General features: G+C 42.7%; 1 protein-coding gene across 2 annotated transcripts in view; it reads right to left on the minus strand.

Annotated features, from left to right (window-relative positions):
* Positions 1-1,081: 1,081 nt before the first annotated feature.
* The window catches only part of ANKFY1 (ankyrin repeat and FYVE domain containing 1), a 31,519-nt gene continuing 20,450 nt past the window's right edge, over positions 1,082-12,150 (minus strand). The window contains exons 16-25 of one of the 2 annotated variants that reach the window (XM_039705771.1): positions 11,086-11,204; positions 10,588-10,744; positions 9,465-9,665; positions 8,044-8,220; positions 7,515-7,662; positions 7,155-7,245; positions 6,705-6,829; positions 6,348-6,494; positions 5,772-5,862; positions 1,082-4,807 (exon numbers count right to left, since the gene is read on the minus strand). In XM_039705771.1, the coding sequence (XP_039561705.1) occupies positions 4,675-4,807; positions 5,772-5,862; positions 6,348-6,494; positions 6,705-6,829; positions 7,155-7,245; positions 7,515-7,662; positions 8,044-8,220; positions 9,465-9,665; positions 10,588-10,744; positions 11,086-11,204 (1,389 nt within the window). In that variant the 3' untranslated portion in view covers positions 1,082-4,674. The remainder of the gene's footprint in view (positions 4,808-5,771; positions 5,863-6,347; positions 6,495-6,704; positions 6,830-7,154; positions 7,246-7,514; positions 7,663-8,043; positions 8,221-9,464; positions 9,666-10,587; positions 10,745-11,085; positions 11,205-12,150) is intronic. The other variant, XM_039705772.1, reaches the window with a different exon arrangement.

Here is a 12,150-nt window from a genome sequence, read left to right on the forward strand (position 1 = left end):
CATCCCCCCCCAGTGATTGGCAAGTGCCTTTAAAAGAGCTTTTTAAAGCTATTTAAAAGTTGCAGCAAATTCCAGACTAATAAATGCTGTAAGAAGTAGTTTGTGTGGGCAAACCAGTCATAGTGAAGGTGGACCAGCTTGAACTTCTAAGCAAGTTTCATCTTGCTGGAACACTCAATCACTATGCAAATAGTGCTGAGGGGATGGCTTTGATTGCAAGAGCTACACAAAAATTAAACTGCTGCAAAAAGGCAGGGCAGGAAGGTGTTGGTTTAAGTTAAAGTTGGTTGAAAACCAGTTCACAGCTTATTCCTCAGTTTAGGCTTTGGGAACACTGGGGAGGAAGTTTGCCTTGCACTAGGAATAAGTCATCTATTAAAGCAAACAAGGAGACACCCTCACTGACCTGAAGTGCTCCAAGACTGTCCTGTGCCTGGATCTCCAACTGAGCAGCTCAGCTGGATTCTCCCAGGGTGGAAAAGGGTGGGAAGAAAACAGTGATAGCCACAGAGGGCTCAAGTCACCACAGACAGTGCTCTAATAAAGCTCACCATTCATCTGTACTTCAGTAAGTTTTATTAATAAAAGACTAATGCATCACAATCTCACCCAGAAGTCTTGCCCGGGTTTGCTATTGCACTGAAGTTTTCCTTTTCCTGAAGTGAAGCTGCAGCAGCTCTCTGCTCTCCCAGGGGGCTGAGCTGCCTCCAGCACACAGCTGAGTGCACCCAGGGTGAGGAACTGGGAGTGCTGAACTCCAGGAAGCAGCTCTGGCCCGTGGGGAGCTCGGCTTTGTTTCACAAGACTGATTATAGGTAAGTCTAGTATAAGGCATTCAAGATGACTACATGGTACAAACTAGAACACCAGACCTTGACAGCCAAAAGAACAGTTGTAGCAGTTCCACAACATGAAAATGAATACCTGGACTAATTTCAGAACAAAGAATAAAGTTGTTGTGCCCAATTGGGTGTTGTATCCCTGGTTTTCTTCGTGGTTTGTCAGGATGAGCTTGTAGAGGGGCAGCTGTCTCTACAGGAGCAGATACTTCCTTAGCAAGGTCTCACCTCACAATGCATCATCTAGTTCTGCATTTTATTACAAGTAGAATCATTACACAACGAAGTAATGCATATTGGAAAAATACATTTTTACAACAACTCCAGACAAACATTGCAGATAAAATGCCATTGTTCTAAGACTTCCTTTTCTATTTCACAGAGGGTATTAGAAGATTCAGTTATTTCTGTCACTCATACAAGCTTTGATTTTTCTAGAGATGAGTTTGCTGCAGTGACCACCTCTGCTGGTTACAGAAAAAAGAGGACTTGCCTATTAACATTTGATCTACAAAACCATCCAGCCTTGGCCTCCCATACTGTTACATGTTAGTTTATAAGCACTACATGAGCAGTTGGACAAGCTGTTATCTCCAGCACAGGAAGTCATTAAGGCATCTGTCAGCTTTTAGCCAGCAACTTAACTCTGCTCTGTTAGTGCCTTCAACAGCAACATTCTTACTCCACTCAGTGGTGTGAAACAGTGACTGCACCTTTTACAGACAAAATATTTCAGCCAGACCACGGTTTGCTTGTGTAAGAGTGCTGGACCATGGCATTTGCTTGTGTAAGTGCTGGGTGACTGCAACCAAAAGGAATCCAGTCTCAGAACAAAAAGCTACAGCATGAACCACCCGACTTTCCACAACCCTGCTGAAGTGCCTGAAGCCTCCAAGTGTGACAGCACTTCCAGGGACACAAACTGATGTTCCACCTAACCTTTTGTTCAATGCTTGGCAGACTTGAGTTAATAGAGACCACTAAAAGCAGGGGTAAGAGGGGTGGGGGGTTTGGTAACAACTGTATTATGCTACAAAAAGGGAAGAGCAGTTGTTTAGAGTTAGAAATGTGTTGACCACCACTACATTACCAAGTGCCTCATTCACATTTGTACCCTGTAGTGGAGCATTGCCAGCAAAACTCCCAAAAAATCTCAGTGGTCTGAGAGCTCAGACTAACACTAGGCAGAGTGTGTGAGGGATTGAGCCCCACCAGTTGTATGGTGGGGTCAACTCCTCAGCTGAACTAGAAAAGAACTAACGTGGGTTTTGGTTCAAGTTGTGACCTTTCCCTCTTTAGCTCTGGCAGAAAGCTATTTAGAGTTGGCTGGAAGGAAACTGTCTCAAAGGCACTTCAAAAGGATCAAATTTGCTGAATTTAGTTACTTTAACAAACACCTCAGGCTGTACATTTAACAATAACCTACTTTCCTTTCAGACTTCAGTAAGCTGGGACAGTACTGGCTGTAAACAGCAAACCAGGAGCACTCAGATGGTTTCCCAGATCTTTCCCACAGTTTTACAGTTATAATCAATATCCTGTTTTTTAGAAGAGCAACTACCCAGCCTTAATTTGCCATTCAGTTAAACTGAATTTTCACCAGATCCACATTTTCCATCGGTAAAAAGCTGACTTAATCTGTTAGCACTGAGCTCCCTGCTCCCTTGCCCTTACATCAGAGAAGCCACTGGTAAAGTGATGTTTAAATGCTTTGGCAATTACATGCTGAGCAGTTCTCCCATCAGGCTGAAGCCCATAGGCTGTGGCCTTGGAAAACCCCTCCCCTGCACTGTCTTTCAGCATTCTGAACCCACCCTTACCCTTCCACTTCACTTCAGCTCCAAACCAAGAAGGAAAACAACATGTTGCCATGGGATTACAGCCAAGACTTCTTTCACCAAATGCACTTTCTCTGCATCATTCTTTCACTGCTAGAGATCTGCAACCAGTGGCACCCTGAAGTACCAGTAGTATAAGGTTTTCCATCATCTCTTTCACTCAAAAACCCCCAAACTGTAGATTGTAGTTAACTGACACCAACAATTACTGCAGCTAACATTAACTGACACCACTATTTTCCCTCATTCACCTACAATGTTATGCCAGAGGTGCACCATTTGCATTAGGAACTGTGTTAGAGACCAGCTGTGCTACCCAGAGCAATCTGTTGAAACATGTCAGCAGCAGACATCAAACAGTGAGGCAAGTTTGTATTTCATCCATTGCTCCTCCCTAGTGGTACAGGGGTGATTCCAGTTACAATATAGGCATATTGGAAGATCAAAGTGCAGAGCAAGTGAGACTTGATGTGAAATTAATCATACAAATGTCAGCAATTACAGCCTCTCCTACCATCTCCTTGTACAAGCTTGAGAAAAACTGAGAAAGTTTCCTGTAACAGGAGCAGCCTAGTTCATCATCTCATCTTGCTCTTTAAGACCAACAAGTCACTGCTCCAAACAGGGCAACACAGCATCACTGTCCATACTGTTCACTGCAGATAACAGTCATTAAAAAATGCACACCAATTCATGGAGTAAAGATGAGGAATGATGAATTGAGTCTACACTAGCTTTATCTCTTGAAATAAAAACAGCCTTAGCATGGCATGTAGTTTTGCTTAACAACCCATTTATTTCTAACTGAAGCCTCTGCCCACCAAATCACAAGCTGTCTACCAGTCAAGTACTTTCCTGTTTACCTAGACTATGTGGTGGTAGGTTTCCACAGATTCAGCATGTTTAAGAGAGTACAACCAGCCCAGATGAAAACACTGCAGCTTACTCCTAATAGGAAGCCTCCACATACACTCCCACTCCCCAGCAATCCTGCTGAAAATGGGCCCAGGTTTAGTGTCTAGAGGTGCAGCACATTCTACACTTGGCAGGGTTACTGACTCTCCCACAGCAGTTACCAGGCCCCTTAAGCCCCAGGAAAGTTTCTCTCCCTCCTGGGATTCCTAAAGCACTTCAGCATTTATTGCTGTACTGTGAGTTAGACTCCACCAGTTTTAGTGTTTCTCCTTTAGCACATGCTCAGGCCTTTCAGCAAACTCATGGTCATTTATACGAGTGCCATGGACTGGAAGGACCAGCAACATAAATATGAAAGTGCAACAAAGACTGACAGTTCCAGCAGGTATGAGCAAGAGCATTTTCCTAAAGCAATCTTGCACTTCTCTTGAACATGCTAAAGCTAACGAGTCATTTGCTGAGGAGGTATCAAGATGTGGATCTGCAATTCTGACTGCTTTGCATCAGATGTTGTAAAGCTTTCTGTTGTAAGGCCACAATTCTTGAGCTATACTTGAAACTACCCCCAGGTCTGAAGAGTTTCTTGAACAGTGGTTGCAACAGCTCAGTTTAGCTTCACAAAAAGTCTTCTCTGGAGAAAGGGAACGTTTATCTTTAAGACAAAGCAAAGAAAGATACCTGGTTACCCTGAAACTTAATACCACCTCTACTAAGCAGCCTGAAAGCCACAGGACTTAATAGAGTTGCTCAGTGCAAAGCACCATATTGAGGACAGACCTGTTTTATGCCGATTCAATCAGTACAAATTTCAGCTTCCATACCCCACTGCAACTAGAAGAGGGTCTCAATTCTTTTGTCACTTGGTTTCAACAATCCACTCTGATTCCTAGTGAAGTCTATCGCAGCCCGATACATTTACAGTCATACAAAATCATTTATACCAGAGTATATCATAACAGGGTCCTTAATTAGTTCAGTCTATTGCAGAAGACGTGTAAGCCTCCTCTTCCCTATCCAGAGGGCTTGTAAGCAGAGCTGCTGTCAGGAGCACTGACTGGGAATCCCTTTACTTCCACAGCATACTAGGACACTCCTCCCAAAGTCAGGACATCAAAGCAGATGTTGCAAACTCGAACTGGCTTGTTCAGATCAAATTTTATGATAGGAATCTCCTTTGTTGAGCACTTATGGCAGAGCAGGCGTCCACAGTGTCGGCTGTTGACAGAAAAGGAGTGGGAGAAAAGTGAATTCCCTCCTGTGAACACCAGGATGTTACTGTTTGACTTTCTCTATCAATGATAGCATTACATGCACACCACCAGTTGCAAAGCTATGATTATCTTGTCTCTTCTGATATTTGTCTTGTACCTTTCTGATACTTTGGAATAATTGACTAATGCCAACAGGTGCTGGTTCTGTGCCAGTGAGTCACATGGTACAGCTTGAACTGTTACATATGTAGTTTCTCTAGCATACTGAGCTAAGAAAAATCTTAGTTTAACATCTTTCCAACCCAGCATGTTCTGTACAAGTTCAGACTATTTTAAAAAGGCAACTCCTATCTACACAAGAGCAGCTCATGTTCATCTTCAGCCATTTCCACACTGCAAACAGGATCCCAAACCTAAGCTGCCAACACCTGCCCAAATCTGCCACCTCTTTTGGAGGAGGTCATCCAACCACTGTGGTGGTGGTGCTCTCTTGTCTTTCCTGTGTAAGCCACAGCCCCAGAGCTGCTCTCTCTGAACCTCATGCCTCCACAGGAGGCTCTCCCTGACCCTAACCTCTATGCAGGAAATAATCAAGTCCTGTTAAACTACTGCCATGTTTATCATTGAACTTCTATTAACTCACTCTCTTAATAAAATATATTGTTGCTCCTCTGTGAAGTGCATCACTCTCTGACAACTGGGTATTTAAATCCTGTTTCACTACTGGAACTTAGAGATGATTTCTCATTTATAACTTATCAGAATATTAAATGCACAAGCTACTTAAAACATTATTTCAGTCAGACTACAAGTTTCTGATCTAAGACAGGATGGAATGTTTCAGCTGGATTACTGGTCATACACCTATGTTAACATGGAGGTTTCCTAAGCTACTAGCAGGAGCAAGCCCAGCTACATTTGGGGAGGAATCCATTTCCTTGTCAGCACAGCAAGGGAGCTCATATTACCAGTGATGCTTTCTTGTCGTGACTCCAAATTTGGCAGCACATTCATAGCAGTTGGAGCCATCACACCAGGGAGGTTCTTTTGTCAGCATATCTGTTAAGAGGTAAAAATGTGAAGGCAAAATGGGCTCAGACACCTTCTGAGTGCAATAAACCTGAAGGCTTTTTCCAGTTCTAGGCTGCATTCCAGTATAATGGATTTAACTCCTCTTGCAGGAGCTGGAGTCTCCTTTGTAGATAATCTATAGTTGATTTCCATCACATTGTCCCCAGCAACTGTACAGCACCATTAAAAAGCAGTGTCTGTGTTTTAAGCTACATTGGACTACAAACCAGCCAAGAGTTTCCATGTCTATCCTTCCACAAAAAGTAGTATTTAACAGTCTGCATTGTACAGCTTTTCAGCTAATCACCAGAAAAACTAGTATTTCTACTCTGCACTGTTAGTAGTATAAAATTCACAAGTTCTGCCTCTCTGGAATTTCTGTCATCTAAGTCAAAAGTCCAGAGATTTTTCCTATGAAGTATCCTGGAAGCATAAGCCAGAAATACTCTCCCACCACAGCAAGTGGTACTTACCCAGCAATCTGAAGAGAAGCTGTTTTGTAGCAACCTGATAGTTGAAGATATTGACTCCTTGGTTATTGTTGACTCCCAGGCGAGCCCCAGCTCTCACTATTGCACGACACAAGTTGGCATTTCCCTTCATGTAAGCCAAGAGGAGCACTGAAACATAAAAGCCAGACAGTTGCTTGCTAAGTGAATGGTAGATTGTGTTACATACACAGACAGGATCTTTAGTTTTTAAGTTGTCATGTATTGTGTGCCTCCTACTGTATTGAACATACTACTGCCAATTATTCCAGCTTTAAAAGTGACACACCACGAATACAATTCAAGTACTTTCAAGTTTAATAGTTGTTGAGTCTCACTTACCTGTGTTTCCTTCAGCATCAGGTTTGTCTAGAGGGTATTCTGGCATACACTCCAAGAAGAGGTCACAGATGGCTGCTGCATTATCTTTCCCATATTGTCCCAAAATATGCATTGGTGACTGGCCTCTGGGGAAAAGAGTTTGTTATCTTGATCAAAGTCTGCTTGCTACTGCAGTTACTCATCCAGCTCTCCTTGCTTCCAAGTTTTGTTCACACTTGAACAATGCCACATCTCAGTACCTCAGTACATCACACACAACTGTCTACTTAACTTTCCTTCTTTGGTGTATACATATAATTTGCACAGAATTTAGACACATCATCATCTGCACACTTCCAAATGTGTTTATAAATAATACAATACAAAGCAAACATATATTTTGAAGCAGCATGTCAGCACATATTTTAAAATACAAAGTGGTTCTTTTAGTCTAAGACTATAAATAATGACCTGATATTAAAGGCCTCTGCATCTACATTGCACTCTGTGAGGAGGACCCGGATGTTGTTCAGACGGCCGTGCATCACTGCCAGATGCAGAGCTGAACAGTAAAGAAAAACAAAGAAAAAGAGAAAAACAAGGTTCAAGACTCTGAGTACCAGCAATAATTACAGCCTAATAACTAAACAAAACCACCTCCTCCCACTTTCCCAGCCCTCCTTCCCAAACAACTGCTTCCATCTGCTTTGATTTCCTGGACTTTCATTCTTTCACCTTTGCAGTGCAAGGCCATTCACAGTGAGCTCTAGGAGACATCATTAACAGACCTACTGAAGTGTTTTGCATTTACGTGTGTAACTTGAAGTTTACCATTATTTCCATTTTCATCTACAGCTGCAAAGTCTACTCCATTCTCCAGAAGGACTGAACAAATGGTGGACAGGTCTTGCTGGGCTGCTAAGTGAAGAGCAGTCTGACGGTGCTTGGTCAGTTCATTCACCTGGGCACCTGCAAGCAGCTGTCAGGAGGCAAGAAGGAATATGTTCAAAGATGGCTTCAGGGCTATTTTAGCCAAGTTTATTTCTGTGAATGAAGCACACAAGACTCTACTGTACAGAGATACTTCTAGGCTTCCAGAGTGTATAAAATATCATTACTGAGCTGCCACAACTTGTGCTTGTGTTCAAATATGCAGAAAGGGCAAAGAAAGATTCTTTACACAGAACCAAACCTAGTGATTGCTGCAAACCCAACATGCTCGTGTGAAGGCTGCTGTGGCAGCTGAGCTAACAGTCCGAGCTAAGGGGACCGTGTGTTTCAGGAGGAGTGCTGTCACTTTGCAGTGAGGCTCAGCCTGCAGGAGGGTGCAGCTCACAGAGCAGGGCTGCCCAGCACGCACCAGGTTGCGCACGATGATCTCGGAGCCAGCCTGCACTGCCAGGTGCAGGGGGGTCAGCTTGGAGGCGTCCTGCACGCGCGAGTTGACGTTGGCCTGCACGCTGATCAGGAACAGCACGCTCTCGATGTCCGAGTTCTGAACGGCCACGTGCAGGAAATTCCGACCCTTGTTGTCCACCTGAGGCACAAAGGGCACGTGGAATTAGTTTGTTGTTCCTGTAGAACAAGGTGGTTTGTGTAGTAGGACGTGTTTTCACTAGGAGACACTTGCTCCCTCTGCTTGAGCTGTAGAATCTTGTTCCTTTCACTGGCTGACATGAGAGACTTATCTGATAGATGTGACTACTGAATAACTGAACTGAGAAATTTTCTGCTGCAACTGCTCAGTCCAGACTGCCTCACATTATTCTACTTCTATTTTATAACCTTGTCCTTTCTTGACCACACACTGGACAGCATTTTTAGAGAGACAAAAATTTAACAGCTGTTGTGGTGAAGTACTGAGCAGCAGTTAATGATAAACTCAGTTAAATGAAACAAGCTTGAGTCTATCTGCCAGTTAATCCAGGAGAAGGAAGCAACATGAGATCCTGCCACAATGATGCAAAATGTATTCACAGAACCTCAGATTGGTTTGGGTTGGAAGGGACCTCCAAGGTGATCCAGTCCACCCCCTGCCATGGGCAGAGACACCTTCCCCTATCCCAGGTTGCTCCAAGCCCCGTCCAACCTGGCCTTGGACACTTCCAGGGATGGGGCACTCACAGCTGCTCTGGGCAACCTGAGAACTCGTTTTTTTGGCTTAATACCAAGTACATGTTGCTCAACTTTGCCTTGCAGCTGATGTTAAAGCATATTTAAACTGGCTGTATTTGTAACCATGCTTTAGATATAACACAAGAGCTCGCTAAGCACTCAAATATTTTACTAGTAATTAAACTTACACAGGATAGGAAGAATCTCCTGAACAGGTGCCTGAAGAGTCACTCCAGAAGTCTGAAGATACAGTTGGAGGTTTTAGAGTTCAACAGGGCAGAATAGCATCTATTATTCAATTATTTTAGGTCAGGTTTTCTGTTGTGGATAGCTTTAGGAGAGCTGGGTAGCAGATTATTTCTGTACTAGTCCAGCACAAGACAACAGTGTACTTAGCATTTTTTCCTTATACACACATATGCCTGTTTCTCAGTTTAGTATTAACAAGATAAGAAGAATTGACAAGACAATAACCCTTAATGTCCTTACACATATCACATACACACCTACCGTTTCCTAATAAATCCTGCTAAAGAGAACTGGCATCTGGCAAATGGATTGCATGTAAAGCCACAAAAGGATAAAACAGAACTGGCTTGTGGAACAGCTGTTACCACAAACTAATGCAGTAACAAAACCAGCATGGTTTGAACTCTCCCAGCTTACCTGTTCTGCAGCTCCTGGTTCCCTCTTCAAAATTGCTTCAGCTGCTTTGTTGTTTTTATATGTCATGGCACAAGCAAAGGGAGTCATTCCCTGCCTGTCACGTACATTCAGCTTAATGTCTGGATGGGAAATCATCAGCTGAATGATAACATTGTGTTGGTTGCTAATGGCAACATGGATTGGAGTTCTTCCTTCTGCATCCTAGAAAGAAACCAGAAAGTTTGTTATATATTGACTCAGGAGTACATAAATCCTTCCCTAATTCTGAAGTTTAGCAGTTTATGCTGTGACCTACCCAGCTTCCTTCAGCATGGACACCAAACAGCTACAGGGCAAGCTCAAACCCAGTGTAAGAAAAGCAAATTAAGATTTGTTTCTCCCAACAGGTTGACCTCAATCCTTTTAAATAGCTCACCATAACATCTCCCATTTAGTCAGTCATTTTGAGGGCAGAGATTAGCATTCGAATTTCATAGCAAAGTCAGCTGAGGTGTTTAAACATTTGTTTGCATCAAGCAGCAGTTTACAGCCAAGGCTGCTTTGTGACTGTGTTCTGTGATTCATTTGAATGTCACTTTCAACAGCATCAGGACCTAGAAATGTTATCCATTCATTTCTTTTGTTGTTATTTAGAAAGCTTCTGTTTAAGGATTACTGTGTAATCAAAAATGAAGTGTAGCTCATACTTACATCACCTCAGTTTACTCAATAACAGAAGACATTTCCCAAACATACTAACAAAGCAGAGTATTCTGGAGTTTTACACTGTAGCTGGTTTAATGATTAATTGCAGCTGTGCTCCTGCCTTTAATTCACAGCAGGGACAGGAGACACTGTATCCCACTGTCCCAAGAGAAAACTAACATTGCAGTAAGTTTTCTGTATCATCTTCCTTCAGCACAGCTTCCTAAATTAACCACCACGTGTGCAGATAAGCACCAGGTGTGGTAAAAAGGGACAGGAGAGAAAGCAGAGCCGCATCCAGTCATTGCACTGGCTCAGCTCTAACAGCAAGATTTTCTTTTCTCTCTCATGCAAAATACACAGATCAGAGTAAAGTCTGTTTTCAGTACATTGGAGGAAAAGAATTTACTTTTAAAAATTGCATGATTTGTCCACATACCTGAGCATTGACATTGGCACCAAACTCCAGAAGGCACTGGACCACCTCCTCTAGTCCCCAGCAGGCTGCCAAGTGTAGGGGTGTCTGTCCATCATGGGCTTCCTCCTCTCCTTCTCCATTTGGGCCTGGCTTTCTGGGACTATTCACGTCACACCCACTACAACAAACACAGTGCAGTCAATTCATTATGTTTAATCCAGATTCAAACTGCTTCAATAAAGGTCACAGAAAAGAAAAGGAGCTGATCCAGTGACTGCTGACACATTCCACAAAAGCACAAGTTCCTGGTTTTGGTTTGACTCTTGTCATCAAGAACATGATGCTATTACAGACAAAAGAATGTGTCTTTAGGATTGGTCAGAAATCCCTAAATGTCACCCAGCCAGCAAAAGCCTAAGGAAGCACACAGTTGTTACTGATTTAAGAGAGCATTCATTAATTTATGCCAGAGCACCCTACATGCATGTTAGAAGGTTTGCATTTGGGAAGGGCTCTGACCTGCGGATCAGGAAGCAAGCAATCTGTTCACTGTTCTCATCAATAGCTCTGTGGAGAAGGGTTTGTGAGCAGCCACTTGGTCCTGACCCCCAGCACGTTGCATCACAGCCATGCCTGACCTGCAAAGAGAAGCCCAATGACACAAAGAAGGTTTTTTTCCAACAGGCTCCCACTATAGTCCCTGACTAATGTTTCTGGAACATTATCCCCTAGAGGTAAAACTTGAGACTTGAGCTTTAAAACTTGAAACTTGAGCCTCGTCTATCCTTGTGACAGTCACTGAATTTCAGGAAGCTATTTTAAAGTCTTCCAGACCAATACTTTATTAGTTAACTGTGTAATCCTTAATTAGGTGGTATTTATTAACAATTCAAATATTTGTCCATATACTTTGATAGACAGATCTAAAGCAGGTTGGACTAGTTACCTCACTTTCAGCAATGACAAGCACCACAGTAAATCAAGCAGCACCAGCAGATGTTGCTTTTGAAGGTCTGGCCCAGTTCCCTGCTTTCTCAGACATTCAGCTAAACAGAGAGAGTTTTTTTCCAGGAACTGTATTGCTAATATTTGTATTCTTCAACTAGAGAACCACATACTTGAGCAATGTGGCACTTAAGACTTGTTCTACTCCACTTGACAAACTACTGACAAGGTTTAAAGATGAGTACTTAAGAGCGTTGACTCCATAAAAAAGTGTTGACCAGCACAATCAAGAGCAGCTACAAAGCACATTTCTCACGTCACTAGCAGAGTTTTTAAACAGTTGTCTCTAGCAGACAGTTGGACAAAGCTTTCAAGTAACTTCCTTATGAAAAAGACACAAGGAGGTCTACTTGGGTCTCCTAGGAAATCTCCTGCTGTATCACCCATGCCTGAAAGTAAACAGTCTTTAAAGTAAATATAAGCCTTTAAAGTCCTTCTTGGCTCAATTTTAAGATGCAATAAAAAGCAGAACATACACTAAAGCATAAAATGGGTATTCAGTTTTATTCAGAAAGCTGATCATTACACAAGTTGTGTATGCTACAGATCTAAGCAGATCCTTACTCCATCCAGATCAAG

The sequence above is a fragment of the Passer montanus genome, unplaced genomic scaffold, assembly GCF_014805655.1.
Source record: "Passer montanus isolate IOZ18808 unplaced genomic scaffold, ASM1480565v1 scaffold184, whole genome shotgun sequence".
In the NCBI taxonomy this organism is placed as follows: domain Eukaryota; kingdom Metazoa; phylum Chordata; class Aves; order Passeriformes; family Passeridae; genus Passer; species Passer montanus.